The sequence below is a fragment of the Chelonia mydas genome, chromosome 12, assembly GCF_015237465.2.
Source record: "Chelonia mydas isolate rCheMyd1 chromosome 12, rCheMyd1.pri.v2, whole genome shotgun sequence".
Lineage (NCBI taxonomy): Eukaryota > Metazoa > Chordata > Testudines > Cheloniidae > Chelonia > Chelonia mydas.
Window position 1 is genome coordinate 20,394,512 of NC_051252.2, and position 15,604 is coordinate 20,410,115.

Sequence of the window (15,604 nt, forward strand, 5' to 3'; positions counted from 1 at the left end):
GAGCAATATGTAAACATGCAACAATTGACCATTAGTAATTTTTTCTTGCTCAGGAGAACTAGAGTAGTGTTTCACATCTACACTCCTTGTTGATAGGTCAAGAAGCTACAATAACCGTATGGTCAAATCATCATCTTTTAGGAATTTTGACTGTCCTAAAAGAAAATTCAGCTAGAAATCAGTGTTAACTTTAAAGAGTATTGCCCCCTTTTTAAAGCCCACACTGATTGTTCGTTGCAAATAAGGTTCTGAAGATTCTGCCTCTTCTAAAATATAAGCTGGAATTCCAATTTGTCTTCTAAATTATGATGGTGGTTTAATTGTTGAACCAATACAGTGTGCTGTGAGAGCTACAAAATACAGAGGAAAGCCCTATTCTTTTCCCCAAAGAGCTTGCAATTCAAAAAGATGAGCTTCCAGACTAAAATGAATGATGTCCTTAGCCGGGCCATCACAAAAGAGTTTTTAAATAAATTGTTAAAAATGTTAAAGTAAAAAAATTAATCTTCCATGATATAAAATGTATACATTTATGAATAAAAACAGTTCTCCCTCCCATATCTTTCCATGGAGCACTGAAAATACATCAGCAGAAAACCATTAACTTATCTATTTTACATTTAGAAATAATTAAACTCACTTGAATTTGTCAACAGGAGGAAGGTGGAGAATGATTATGAGGCTCTTCAAGAACGTCTCAATACGTTGCCTGATAAACTGTCTTATGATATCATGGTACGTACAGTATAGTTCATTCAAAATAATGGACTCATGGTTTTAGTATCTGAGGTTACTGCACTGGCAGTGAGGTATATTATTCAGGTTTACCATATAGTACTTACTATAATTAATGTATCATTACTAATAGTTAAACCTTTGCTTCTTTTTCTCTCTCTCCTCTTTTTTCAAATCCATAATAAATTATAATGTTACTGACAGTTGAGAACTGATGACATAAATGTTAACACAAAATATGACATATTTGGTATGCAAATCTATTCTACCGAAAATTGTAATTATGACTGAAATATGGTACTTAGTCATTTCCTGTTAGCCATAGAACAAAGAGGCCATAATATTTTCTGATTCACGGAATTAAACTCTGCGACATTGATTTTTATATAAAAAGGTGGTGCTAATTTTTGTTTTAACGATCTTTATGTTCACATAGTGAGTTCTTGTGCTTTGAGTCATTCCTAGCAAGCATACTTTAGCCTTGAACACCAACCAGAATTCAAGTTCCTGACTTCACAAAGTTACTATTTCCTTGTTTGAAGCTATTTTGTGCCTAATTCATAATACACTTCGAACGGGACTGAATTGCTGAGTGAATTGGTAATGGGATACAGAATCATTTATCTCTAAGATGTCACTTCAGAACTGCTAAATAAAATTAGTAACCATCTGCTGGTTAGGTGGTATATCAGTATGTGAAACAAACAGGTAGTCTCAGTCCACTTCTAATTACATCTCACTTGCTGCTCACTGGCCTTCAGGTTGTCATTCTCAACAAGGGAAATCAAAGGCTAAAGTGAGCATGAATGCTGCACTACATTTTCACACAGGTTTTGGGAACTGTATGCTATTGGTGAGGTACTCGTAGAACAGGCTTATACTGCCTGTATTGTGGGTAAAGAAAAGAAGGGTGCTAAACTGATAACACCAATCAGCAGCATTAACTTTACTGGGGAGGTGTGTGTGTGTGTATGTATGTATGTATGTATGTATGTAGAGAGTTTGCTGTTATCTTATACTTGAGAGCAAAATGGATAGTCTTGTTTCAAAACATTGCAAAAGTAAACCAGATTCATCGAACTATAGTTTTTGTTTTAAAGTGACAGTGTCAACTCAGATTTGCCATTTAAAATGTATATTAACAATCCCTGTCCCTTCAGCCAGCTATCTGCCTATGTTTTTAATTTTATACACAGTGCTGCTTTTGTGTGTGTGTAAATGTTGCAAGCTGTCATTTTGAAGGCCTTTGTAATTTCAGCCTGGGAGAGTACATCTTTAAGAGGAATATCCTCCTCAGAATCTTTCTTCAAGAGGCTCTCCCTCCCCTCCTACCTCCCACTCTCCAATATGAGCTCCAGGCATTGCCACCTACTGGCTTTTCCTTCTGGAGAAGAGGAACTGCTATGAGAGGAAGAAAATATATGGTCCAAATGCCCTGTACTATGATATGAGGGATGAAGGGGTGGTGCTCCTGCCCTCAAGAAGTGAGGGAAGACAATGTTCCAGGAAGTGTGTCTGAAGTGAGGAAATGCTGGTCCAAGGTTGCAGGGTGACAACTCTTTCTCCTCTGGTGGAGAGTTACTTGACTATAAGCTGAGCTGGGTGGTAGCTGCTTGACTTGTTCCTCATTCTGCTTCTCTTCAGCTGGATCACAGCTGATGGCTAACCCATATGACCTTCCCCCTTTGAAGTTCAAGCCTGAATGAGAACCAGATATGGGAGATGAGGCTGGTGGGTGGGCAGTTAGTACATCAGGGATAGGGTTAGTGTGGGGGAGGGTCTAGCACTCATAAGGCCTGAGTGGGTCTAGCCTAAGTGAGTAGTGTGGGGTCTGCCTGTAGCTTATGTGTAAAGTGAGCTGGTCTGTGGGGTGGGTGGAAGGATCATAAACATAGTGTCATGTCTACTGTAAACTTCAAGAAAACTGAATACACACTTTTTAGAAATTTGTCTTAAGTAATGTATTTACCACTAATTATTTACTCCCATTGCCAGTACTCAGATTTTAAATCATTTATTGCTTCCTGTTCCTATGAGTTATTGGAGGAAGACATATATGGCTTCCAGAACATTGCATGAGGATGATGTTACCCTCATGTTGGTTAATGAGAACAGGAAGTGTGTGGATTAGTAAACAAACATTCCCACTCTACAGGAGTATTGGCAGGTAGCAAAAATTTTAGGCTGGAGACAAGCAAATTTGATTTGGGGAAAAATTGGGGTTTCTAAATAGGTGGTAGTAACACAACTAAATAAAACAATTGATATTTGAGTTGACTTCCTTTAAATAACATTTTTGTTATAAATCTGAGCAATGTTGTACTTAACTGGGAAGTGAAAACACTTATTTTATGTATAATAGTTTCCAATCATATAAATGAGATATAATATTTTTATTTTAAAAACCTAAGTAGCAATATAGTATAATGTTTTTTGTTTTCCTGTCAGCATCCCTTAGTACTTAAGTTTTATGCCTCAGAAGGGTTTTCTGGTTAAATATTAACCTGTTCTGTTTGGCACAATATTAAATTCAAACTGTGGTTGGGATTCAGGTCGGGTAGTTTGAATGTTTGTCCTGTGTTTGTGTTTGTGATTAAATAGCAGTGCTATAGAGTTTTGAGTCCTTCTAACCATGGTTGAATGTTAGTTTATTTGTTCGGTGAAGTGCTCATTAATGACCATCTAATTTAATTTTTAATAGTGGTTTTTAGCTGTTTGCTTTCTGACTTTGACAGGTACCTTTTGGTCCCCTTGCCTTCATGCCAGGAAAACTTGTCCATACCAATGAGGTCACTGTTCTGCTTGGGGACAACTGGTTTTCCAAATGCTCAGCTAAGCAGGCCATTGGCCTGGTTGAGCACAGGAAAAAACGTATGTATATTTATAAACAATTATTATTTGAGTCAAAATTATTAGCTCCATATTAACAATATATAAAACTGGAGGACACAATTTTTAAGTATCCTTTGACATTGCATTTCTTTTAAAGATTTATAGGTCTGGTAGTATGATTTAAAAAAAAGTTTAAGTAGCTTTTGCAGACTACAGTATTTGGTTTGATGAACTGACTTATGAAAATCTGGTTTGGAAGTAATTATCTGCGCAGCACAGTTCCATAAGATGTCAGGTAAGAGTGGGAAATGTGGTGGGTTTTTTTGTTTTTTTTAAGCCCTTATCAAAACTTTAGGCACTCTAAAATAAATAATTTTACCAAAATCCAGTTGTTGGTGTTCACATTAGTAAGCCAATACAAGAAGATGATCAATCAAAGGTTGTTCAGGTATAAAGTTAAACGTGTAAAAACAAACCAATTCTGTTAAAATCAAGTGTTCACAGACTTTCATAGTGAGGACTGTGTCTATAGACAGTCTCTCGGACACCACGTTTTCCATTTGTGATCATGCTGACCACCTCTTTTTCAGCTCGCTTTTACATATCCTCCCTGTAAATTGCAGCAATTGCTTACATGAAATAGTAGTAATAAGAAAATATTTATTTCTTTTAACTTTAATATGCTAAATGCTTTATTCTTTTTGAAAAAAGTGAATCACACACTACTTTTGCTCTTCATTTAATCTGTCCCTCCCATGTGCGCTGGTTGTCTCCCTCTGCATGTTCTTCCCTGGCACGTGGTTTTCTTCTGTTTTCCTTCTCTGGACATGCTGCTCAGTTCCTTTTGCTCCATTCTCCTGGGGACACTTCACTTCCATTGGGGGCAGGCCGATCAAGTACCACTGTATGCTCTTGTGTCTTTCCTCCTTTTATGTAGCAGCAGCCCTAGTAAGGCAGCTGATTTGCAGTTCATTGTTTCCAGCTAGTTTTACTTATCACCGGACTCCTTGCTTTAAAGGCACACTCTATGTGCCTTTAGAAGCGCTTGGAAAGGGGGACAGCCAGCTATGTGATCAGCCAACTTTCTGGACCACCAGCAAATGTTCTTCACACCACAATTTAGCTTTAGTTTAATTTGCTGTGTTATAATATGAGCCTGAAATATCAGTTTAGACGTCAAAAAAGGAAAAAAGTGGCACTTTTTAGCTATGAAATACTAATATATTTTTCAGATTAGCATTTGAGTTATATTTTATATCAGTTTTAATTCTAAAAATTTTGTAATCTGCCTTGTATCTAAATTTCTTTTCATTACCACTTTACCCTGGTTAGTTATCTATGTTGCTGCCTGTAGTGCAAAACCTCAGAGGCTCCCCTCTTTGTGTGATTTATTTTATGTTTATAAAGAGTAGGCATGCATATAGGAAAATAAATTTATCTTCTTTAAAAAAATTTCTTTATGAAGAGTTTTAACAAAAAAGGTAATTTGTATTTCACCTGTTTTATTTCTTTATCCTGTTCCCTGGGGATCACTTAGCAACAGTTGCCACATATCAGTGAAAACTTCCTTCTTATTCACCATAACCTATGTTACTTAATGTGACTTCTGCTAGATTTGAGATTCATTTTCCTTTTTTGTTATATCGTACCAGTGTTGTCACTACTAAACTCAGTGAAACTCACTTGACCTTTGCATAGTAGATGTCTGATAACACCAAGTACTCTGCCAGAACATATGCACTAGTAGATGTGGGATTTTTTTTTTCTGATCTTTTAAATTGCATTAGAATATGAACTCAGAAGTTTTAAGTTCTTTTGAAGCAGAATAGTGAAGGATATCTAGATATAAGGCCTCCATTCTGACAATGTCTCAGATATCACTTTTTGTCCATATGATGGTTGCCAGTGGGAGGCTCCAAAACACTGATATTAACTAAAAATTTTCATTTCAAATACTAAGTACAGTTTCTGTATAAGAACCTTATTAACATACATGATATACAAAAATAGGAATTATTTTCAGTTGATATAATCACCTATGAAAAACACATGGAAACACAGAGTTATGAAATTCCTTCAACCATTTTCTAGTAAGATGAGGCAACTAAGAATAGAATTGTAAATAATTTCCCTGTTTTACCTTTTTTTAAAAGTAGAAAAGCTATCTTAGATACATAAAATAATTGCAGGCCATTGGTATAAAATGTGAATTAACCACTGGTGACACTTATAAACATGAAATAGTGTTACTTCATAAAAGATTTTGTAAAACATACTTTACATATTGCAGTGCAGTTGTTTTAATAGGCTAGGTCTCATTGATTTCAATGGGATTTTTGTATGTTATAAAAGTGGCTTCATAATTTACAGAGTGATAAATATTGGCATTATCATTATATTGGTGCATCATTGTTGGATTCCAATACCCCTTTTTTTGTTTTGAACACATTTATCAGGACTAGGTCCATCCCTATGGGAAAAGAGGAAAAACTGTTTCAAGGGATCAAACTCTTGCTGTCTCAGAAATGATGGACAGTAGCAGTAAAGTCCCAATTGAACAAAGCATGTGCTTAAGGCTAGCACATGCTTTCAGTGCTTTGCTGAGTTAGAATTAAGGTCAAATGGACAAAAGTATAGGAGAGATTCAAGCTAAAATCTCTTGTGATTAAAATGTGAGGATTTCTATTGATGATTCTTTTCTTCTAGGACTTATACTTTATGTAATTGACAGTCTCATACTCATATTTCCAAACACTAGGATTTTTTTGTAGTATTAGGTATTTTTAAATTAAAAGATAAATAGAATTTTTGACAATACGAGTTATGTTCCCACATTAGCATTATAAAAAGATGATGCCAGATATATCAAATTATACCAGCAGAATAGTGTCAAGGTCATTAATATTATGGGTAAAAGTAGGATTTTTTACTGTTTGTAAGTTATAACAATTACTTATATATTAAATCATTCATTTTTCTCTTTACTAATAGCCTTTAAACTAGTTCTTTAAAAGGGATTGTTGGTAAAAATGTTGCAGGCTCATCTTTTGTCTCTCTTAAACAGAGAAATGCCCAGGTACAACAGAATAATTTATCAGTTGAAATTTATTTAATGTAAATGGTTGATTAAAGGATGACTGCTATTGAGTTTTAAATTAAATGGTTTTAACTGAGATCACTTTAGAAAAATACTAATTTCAGTGCATAAACTTTTGTTGTTTTTTAACTTTTGAGTTAGACCTTGAGCTATTCAGTAGTCTGATTGGTTGAAACAGATTTCAATTGGTATAACACAGGATAATTGCTGTTGTCAAATGTTACTCTTTTCATAAAATATTGATCATGTCTTCCTGTGTAGCATTTATGTGGATTGCAATAAGTCTTTCATTTACTATACAATTATACGACATACCTAGATGCTCAGGTAGTTACAGAACTCTGTAAAAGTCAAAACTAGATCTAGTAAAGTTTGTAGAATAGACAAGTATATTTTAAAATTATTTTTTAAATTAAAATGTAATGAAATATAGTAGTGTATAAAATCTAGAAATACAGGTAATGGTAACTACCTTACACACTTGCTCATGTATATATAAATGAGAAGAAAAAAGTGAAGTAGATTAAAGATACACATATTCCAAATTCCATTATAATAAAAGAAATTAGCTTTTTAAGTATGTCACAGTTTAGCACAACAATAATGCAATAGTCGTTTTTTTTCTTACAATTATCTTGCTTTAGGTACTTCATAATATTTCTGTTCTCCTCAAGGCATGTCTGTATTGTTTCAGAATTCAAAGAGGGAATAAAGATTCCTTTTTGTGAATATGGGATTATACCCTTTACGTGTTTGTGATGGTATAAATTAATTTCCTCCCAATATCAGTAATCGCATTAATTTCTTAAAATGGGGAAATTTTCATTACAATAGTCCCTGTGATAGTTACTATAGAAAGAAATTAAATAGTTTTTCGTGTAAATATTTGTGGAGTAATTCAGTATGTTTGTTTGATATTCCAAGCGTCTGAATACTTTAAAAGGTAGGAAATTAAACCACAAGCATCACCCCCTCCAGAAAAAACCCCACAACCCCCCAAAAAACCAACAACCTAGGAATGGTTTATTGTGTTCAAATCTGTAGAATAAAAAATAAAATTCTACTTAAAGAACTCTTGAACTGCTTAGTAATTGTACTTCCAGTGTATGTAAGAATACCCTTGCAGTGTGATGCTGCAAATGAATTCATGAAATGAAAATACTGATTACATTAACATACAGTATTGTGATACTACCCAATTGTAAATTGCAGTATGTAACCTTTAATACAAATATTTGTGTCAATCAAAATTGACCGATGTCTTAGATTGCAGAATTATACAGTGTTTTTCAAAAATCATTGTTTATAATAAGATAAAACCAGGCAGATAAGAGAAAAGGCTGAATTTGTTCATTATCAGTGTTAAGAGAGAAAAATATTGCCTACGATAAATAAATAAAATAAAAGCTTTCATTTTCTGTATAAGAATAAGTAGGATCTTGAGGATCAACACCTTTATCATTTCAACTGGGGTATGTGAAAGTATATTGGTTAAAACAAAACAGTTGACGTTTACTTGTCCACCATTTTTTTGGGAAGGGAGCATGAGAAGGTAGATAATGTTATGGAAGAAGTGTCCCTTGTTTTTCTTTATTAGCATAACAATATTGATGTTTTACTTTTAACTGTTGGTTTGTGCATCTGTGTCTGTCTGTCTGTTTAGATCTCCCTGTGTATTGCAGAATTACAGAATATTCTGTTACCATAGTATTGAACATTTTTTAGCTGATGCTTTTTAAAAAAAATATTTCACCTGTTTATTTGATGACCCCTATCACTTCCTCATTTATCCTTGTTATATAAGGAACTGATTCTGTGAGCTCTTAAGGGCCCTAAAATTGCTCAGCAACTCCCAGGAGGCATTTAGTTTCTCATAGGACCATGGCCTAAGCATTTTAACCAATGTAAAGAGGAAAAGAGCAAGGAGGAAAAGTTCTTTCCAGTCAGTGCTTGATAAGTTCAGACTTTCCAAATATCAGTGAGGATGTTGTCTAAGGAGTTGTCTACACACAGTTTTTGTACCAATTTGACCCTATTTGTTTAGAAATCAATATAGTTAAATTGGTGCATCTCCCAAGTATGGATGCTGTTACACAAGTAGATGGGCCTAAGAGGCAAATCTTAAAGATTTATTGTAATTGCTCAGATAAAGAGGAAATTTACCAAGCAAATAAAGGGTTTAAACCCAAATATACCAAAAGGAATCTTTGTTCTCTTTGAAGCTTGAAACAATACAACCCTAAAAAACGTTTGGTTGTATAGAGGAGAGTTTTGAAAAGCATCTAGTTCTGTAGATAGTTTTGCAAAGCTACATATCTCATTTGATCTCAGTGACCAATAATAGTCTGTTGAATTAATACCAGTTTTAATTTTAGTTATAAACTAGATAAGGTTTCTTAAGTGCCAAATCCACCCACACAAATCTTTAAAAGCAAGGAAGTAACAAATTAAAGGAACCTTTTTTTGCTTTAACACCCACTCATCACATTAACTGTTCTCTGCACTCTCTTCCATCTCCAACCTATTAAGAAGTAGAATACACTCTTGCAGAAAAACCAAACCCTTAACTCCAGCCTCAGTAACGTTAGCGTATATTTATTGTGTACGTTCCTCAGTAATGTTAGCATGTATTTATTGTATATGTTATATGTGTGCACTGGTTAAATGTATGACATGATATATTATTTGTTCATGGAGTAAGTCACATTAATTATATATGATGAAGGGATCTAACCACTAAATATAAGTTGTACAGGAAGTTATACACTGTGGTTACACATCCAAACCAATGTCTCAAGAGGAGACTCGTGGCTGACTTTCTTAAATTTTCCTTCAGCATTAAGCAAATGTACCTAAATCTATTTGTAGAAGGGTTTTGTGTGTTCACAAAGACCACCAAGAGATTAACATGAAAAAAGGAAGGCAGACCAGTTGATATAGCTCCAATCCATTTCTGTTCTGTCCTGTTTCACATAATTTAACCTTTCAAAGTAGATCAACCTGTTCTCACTGTTCTTATCTCCCACAGCCATTTAAATTCCAAAGTAACAGACAGAATCCAGTAGTAACCAGAATAATGTTTCTGGTTCTCCAAATCCTTATAGACAACACTCTTAGGATGTTAACATCGAACAGAGATAATTACAATTTATATCCAGCCAATTTAATTAACCCATTGAAACCAAAATGCACAGATGAGAATTCATGCCGGTTTGGCATTAGTATGTTGTCGTGTCTTGTAAAAACTGTCTTCAGAGGGCTTTATTTCAACATGATAAAATGAATTCTTCTGCTAAATTATAATTTTTCTCCCCTTAAATCAGAGTTGGTAAGATTAAACAGAGGAAGTGTCTTTAAAATGGCACTTCGTACTATAATAGTAGGCTTGGAAGGATTAGATTTTTATTAGTAAATGTTGATTTCACTATAAACAAACCAATGAAAAAAATTACAGAAAGATAAAATAAGAAAAATCCTGCTTGAAAACGTATGAGTTTTATTTTTGTATATTTTCACGTGATGTTGACAATTTGTGTTTTTAATGCTTATAAAGCTTTAGCTTTTTGAATCTCAGCATCTACTATTATTAAAGAATTATTGCCTGACTCCGACCTTAATTTTGTGCAGCTGTGAAAATTTAAATCAATCAAATAGGAAAAAAAAGCTTTAAAACAAACATTGATTTTATCCATCAAAATTATAAACAAATACAAATCAAATTCTGCCAAGCCTAACAATAAGCTAGGGCAGCCAAGGAATTTGTCCTCAAAAAGTCCCTTCAAACTGATATTATGATGGCTAAAGGCTGAGAACCAGTTAGCCATTGGTTTCTGTAAATATTCACAGAAAAAAACTACAAATAATGTTTTTTGATTGTAGCAACTTTTTTGTCCTTTTCTCAATTCTAGAAACCAGCCTTAGAAATTCCACCTTGTCTATAATGCTAAATTACCTTTTCTGAATTGTTTAACAAAGACATGCAAAGAATATTAGAGTTCACCTGAAAGCCACATCAGCCTTCCCTAAAATGATTGAATGTGACAAAGTTGGACAACTTCTAGTTCAATCCTTCTTTAAACCACAGAGGAGCTTAAACCACAGAGCAGGGGGAGGAGAAGGCTATGAAGCCTCACTTTAAGGACATGTATTCTGTTGATGCTCATTTAATAAGGAGTTACAACTCTTTAAATGGATTGTTTCTTTTTATATCTGGGGGATTTAAAAATTCAAATACATCTTGGCCTGTAACAAAGACTTTTAAAATGTATAAGGCCAAGTCTAAGGCACAAAATCCTGTGCTCTGCTCCAGGGTTACATGCACCCACCATTGTGCCATGAGACTGAGGCTTTGTAACTAACAAACTCAAACATAAGAAGGGCCTTTCCTTTGGGTAATGGAAGATCTGTATCTTCTATCTATAATAGGAATCAGTATGGTCCAGTAGACTGACCACAGGATGGGGAGCTAGGAACTGCTTTATAATCCCAGCTGTCCTGCTGATTTATGTGTGGCCTAGGGCAGATCACTTAAGATCTGTAAAATAGGAAAAAGAAATACTTATCTAGCTCACAGGGGTATTGTGTGGATTAGTGAATGCTTGTACAGCATTTTAAAATGTAAAGCACTACATAAGTGCTGAGTATTATTACATAACAGACCAAACTGTTGCACACTAGTGTGGCCACAGAAAGTAAAATTGAAACATGGCTTTCAAGAAAAAAAGATAATCTAGATCAATATGTTGAACAATATGTAGTTGAGGAGACAGTGACTGAAAACTAGTGATGTTTAGGAGACAGTTGAGCATCACATTTACTATGAATGTAAAATAAAAGCCTGAAGAAAATTGGTCTCAAACTAGAAGTGTATGCATATTGGGACTACCTTCAGGAACTGAAAGCACAGATGGAAACATTTTGTGCAGAAGCTAGTGCCCACTTTCTTTGTTTTGGACTTTGCTACAGAATGTGTGATAGGAATAAACTAATGAGCTAAAGTAATGGATGCGAGAGGTGATTGTTGCAGTGTCTGTCATTGAGGAACATGAAACTCTTGAAGGAGTTGCTTTCAACTAGACTTAGGATATTTTTTGGAAATAATACTTCAGCCAGATGTGTGCTGTAGAAAGAACAAATGTGGATCAGTTATCAGAGGAGGACCAAAAGAGTTGATTGGTTTGACTAAGATAATTAAAATATGTATCCATTCGGTTTTTATTTATTTTAAAAGACCAATATGTTTGAAATATATATGTAAAAATATTTCCTAGTTTGACATTGATGCTATAGATATGATTTTGAAAGAACAACATGTAAAGTTTTCCTTGAGTATCTTTTGCAAGACTAATATAGTGTACCCTTTATAAACTGTGTAATGTAAATAGTTATATTTTCTGAGAACTTTTTAATATGGTATGTTGTTAAATTTCAAGCAAAGTGGGCATATAAGTGAATTTTTTATGAAGTTAGATAGTCTAATAATGTTGGTAGTCATTGTGCCCCAGTTTTCCCATCTCCTATATAATTTGTCCCAGTTGGTGGTCACAGTTTCTCCTGTGCTGACCCATTTATTATGATTGTTTATTTTTTGTATTATTATAGTGCCTAGAAGCCATAGTCCAGGACCAGGAACATGACCCCATTGTACTAGGCACTGTATAAACGTAGAACAAAAAGATATCTGCACCCAAACGGCTTACTGTCTAAGTATAAGACAAGAGACAACAGTTGAATTCAGACAGATGGGAGAATATGAAAAATCAGTGAGACTGTATTGGCCAGTATGGTAGGCAGTAGTGTCAGCAAACCAACAACATAACCCTAGTCAAGCTTTTTGTAGGCATCATGGCAGAGGAGAGTTTGAAGGAAGATAATGATGTAGCTTTGCAGATGTTTACAGGGAGTTTCTCCCAAGTGTGTGGGGCAGCAGGGTAGAGATCATGAAGAGGCTTATTTGAAAATGTAACACGAGTGTTGGAGACTGTTGTCATAGGCCAACTCTAAGTGCATGTCAACACTATGATAGTGAATGAGAGATTACAGATATGGTGGGGTAGACCTTAAAGTGCCTTGAAAGTGAAGCTAAGCAGCTTATTATGTTTGATGCAGTAAAGAAGGGGGATCCAGTGGAGTGATTCAGACGGGGGAAGGAGGGAGTATATAGTCAAAGCAATGAGCTAGCAATACTGTCTTTTCAGCAGTATTCTGAATGGATATGAGCAGGGCAAGATTACGTTTATCAAGACCAGTAAAAGGATGTTGCAGAAATTGAAAAGTGATATGATGAGAAACCCTGGAGAAGAGTGTTAGCTGTGTGGATGGATATGAAAGCCCATATCTTAGTGATGTTATGCAGAAAGAATCTGCAAGATTTAGAAGTAGCCTGTATGTGAAGACCCAGAGAGAGATTTGAGTCAAAGATGACATCCAGGATCTGAGTGACAGGCAGAGGGTGGTGGTGTCGTCCACAATCATTGAGAAAGAAGGTGGTATCGGGCAGGGGTTGGAGGGAAATATTGTGAGCTCTGTTTTAGCCATGTTGAACTTGACCTGACGGCTAGACAACCGCATGAAGATTTCAGAGAGAGGCTGAGATTTTAGTTTGGAAAGAAGTGGACAGGTCTGGAGTAGAGAGGTAGGTCTCTGATTCTTCAGCATAGAGATAATTGAATTTGTTTGGGATATGAGATCACCTTGTTTCTGGGTATAGTGGGAGAAGAGAAGGGGACCAAAGAGAGAGCCCTGCTGAAGCCCCACAGAAAGTTGGGAGATGAGCAGGATCCTCTGAAGAGCATGCTGAAGGAGTGATTAGAGAGGTAGGAGGAGAGCCAAAGAGGAAAGAGTCATGAAAGCCTAGGGAAAACAAGATTTTATCTTGTTTGGAATGCTTAGCAACTCTCAGGAAAGGGACAAAGTAATTTTTATTTTGAAAGCTCAACATCCAACTCTTTGTCTCTGTAAGTTATGACTGGTTCATTTTGTAAACATTGTATGATTATTAATATGAATTTATACAGCATCATAATTTTGCATGGTGCTGTAGTGATTGAGAGGCATGTCCCTTACTCCAAAGAATTGTCATAATAATACCCCACTCCTTAAGAAGTTACAGTTGCATGCCTTCATCAAGAATCAGTATGAGAGAAACTATATGCACAATTATAACTCTTTGCAGGATCGGTCTCTGAACTAGAGAAATGTACAATAGAATACTAAAGATAGCCAACAAAGGAAAATACAAAGAGAGGAATGAGAAGAGATTAAATGAATAAAATGTGAGTGAAGATACTGTGAAATTTTTTTATTTTTTCTGATATTTTGAAATAGAGATTGAAGCCGAGCAAGAAAGGAAGTGTAAAAATCGTAGGCATAGAAGTCACCAGTGGAAAGGAAGGCAAAAGAAGTAGATTTTGAGTATGAATTTGAGGAAGAGAAGTGAATGTGCTTAGCACACCAAAGGATAGATGGATTTATCATTTTAGGTGTTAGAGCAGCATGAAAAGAGACCCAAGGGCAAGAGTTTGAGGAGGAGACAAAGGAAGAAACAAAACTAGAAGAGTTAGCAGAATGGAAGGTGGGGGAGTGAGGTAAGGAGCAGAAAATGTAGAGCAGTGATACTCAGTCTGAGGCTCACAAGTTGCAAGTGTCTCTTTAATGTGTCTCCTGCGGCTATTTGCAGCATACTATATTAAAACACTGTGTGATTTAATTATTAACCTATCTAAGTTATTAACCAGTCAGGATGCTTTTACTATTTTATTTACCAATTATAGTTAATAAAATAATAATATTTGGTCAGTCATTTTGCTGTGAGAATAATATATTATATAATATATAAACTAAATATTTCCCCTGTCACTGTTTAACTATGAATATATAGTACTATACTAAATGAAACAATTAATTCACACTACCATGGCTCTTTTGGGTAATGTTGATGGCTAATTTGGCTCCTGAACCACGGAGGTCTGAATATCACTGATGTAGAGGGATAAGATCTGGGTGGATCCGGTTAAAACACCCAAAAAGAGAAGAAGAAGAATCTGAATTTTATGTGGAAACCACAGTGAGACACTGAAGGACTAGAAGACGGGGATGACATAGTGAAAAAGAGATTATTTTAACTGATGTATTTTGAATAGATGGATAAAGGTTTTGGGTAGATTGATGAGGGAAGAGTTCCATGGTGTCATGAAAGTTATGTCTTCCATGTTGAAAAGCCTCCCTCATTACTTCAGTAGAATGTAGTTGCTGTATGAGGTCATGGTCACAGAAGGAAAGATTATCTCTTAGGTAGATATGGGCAATCTCATGGAGGTCTTTGAATATCAGCAAAAAAACCAGGAGTACTTGTGGCACCTTCGAGACTAACAAATTTATTAGAGCATAAGCTTTCGTGGGCTACAGCCCATTTCATCAGATGCATTGAATGGAACATATAGTAAGAAGATATATATATACACAGAGAAGGTGGAATTTGCCATACAAACTGTAAGAGGCTAATGAATTAAGATGAGCTATTATCAGCAGGAGGAAAAAAAACTTTTGTAGTGATAATCAAGATGGCCCATTTAGACAGTTGACAAGAAGGTATGAGGATACTTAACATGTGGAAATAGGTACAATATGTGTAATGACCAAGCCACACCCAGTCTCTATTCAAAACCAAGTTATAGTATCTAGTTTGCATATTAAACTAGATTAATTTATGTTTGTTATTAAGAATTTTCCATACTGACTTGTGCAGTTGTTAACTGCAAGCGTTAGGAGTCCCCTTGTACTATGACTCACCAGTGTTAGCAATTTTCCTTTTGCGTTTTAAATGAGACTGAATTCTTCATCTTTTCATATTGTATTTAAAAATTTTAAATGCTTTATTATTTTCTAGGTTTCCTTTTTCTTGTTTTGGTTGTATTAGCTAGAGAATGCTACATAATGATT

At 35.0% G+C, this 15,604-nt stretch overlaps 1 protein-coding gene across 7 annotated transcripts in view; it reads left to right on the forward strand.

The window, feature by feature from the left end:
• Positions 1–15,604, forward strand: part of URI1 (URI1 prefoldin like chaperone) — a 56,950-nt gene that overhangs the window by 21,623 nt on the left and 19,723 nt on the right. For all 7 annotated transcript variants that reach the window (XM_037878218.2, XM_043526135.1, XM_043526132.1 and 4 more), the window contains 2 exons: positions 657–735; positions 3,471–3,606. In XM_037878218.2, coding sequence (XP_037734146.1) covers positions 657–735; positions 3,471–3,606 — 215 coding nt within the window. The remainder of the gene's footprint in view (positions 1–656; positions 736–3,470; positions 3,607–15,604) is intronic.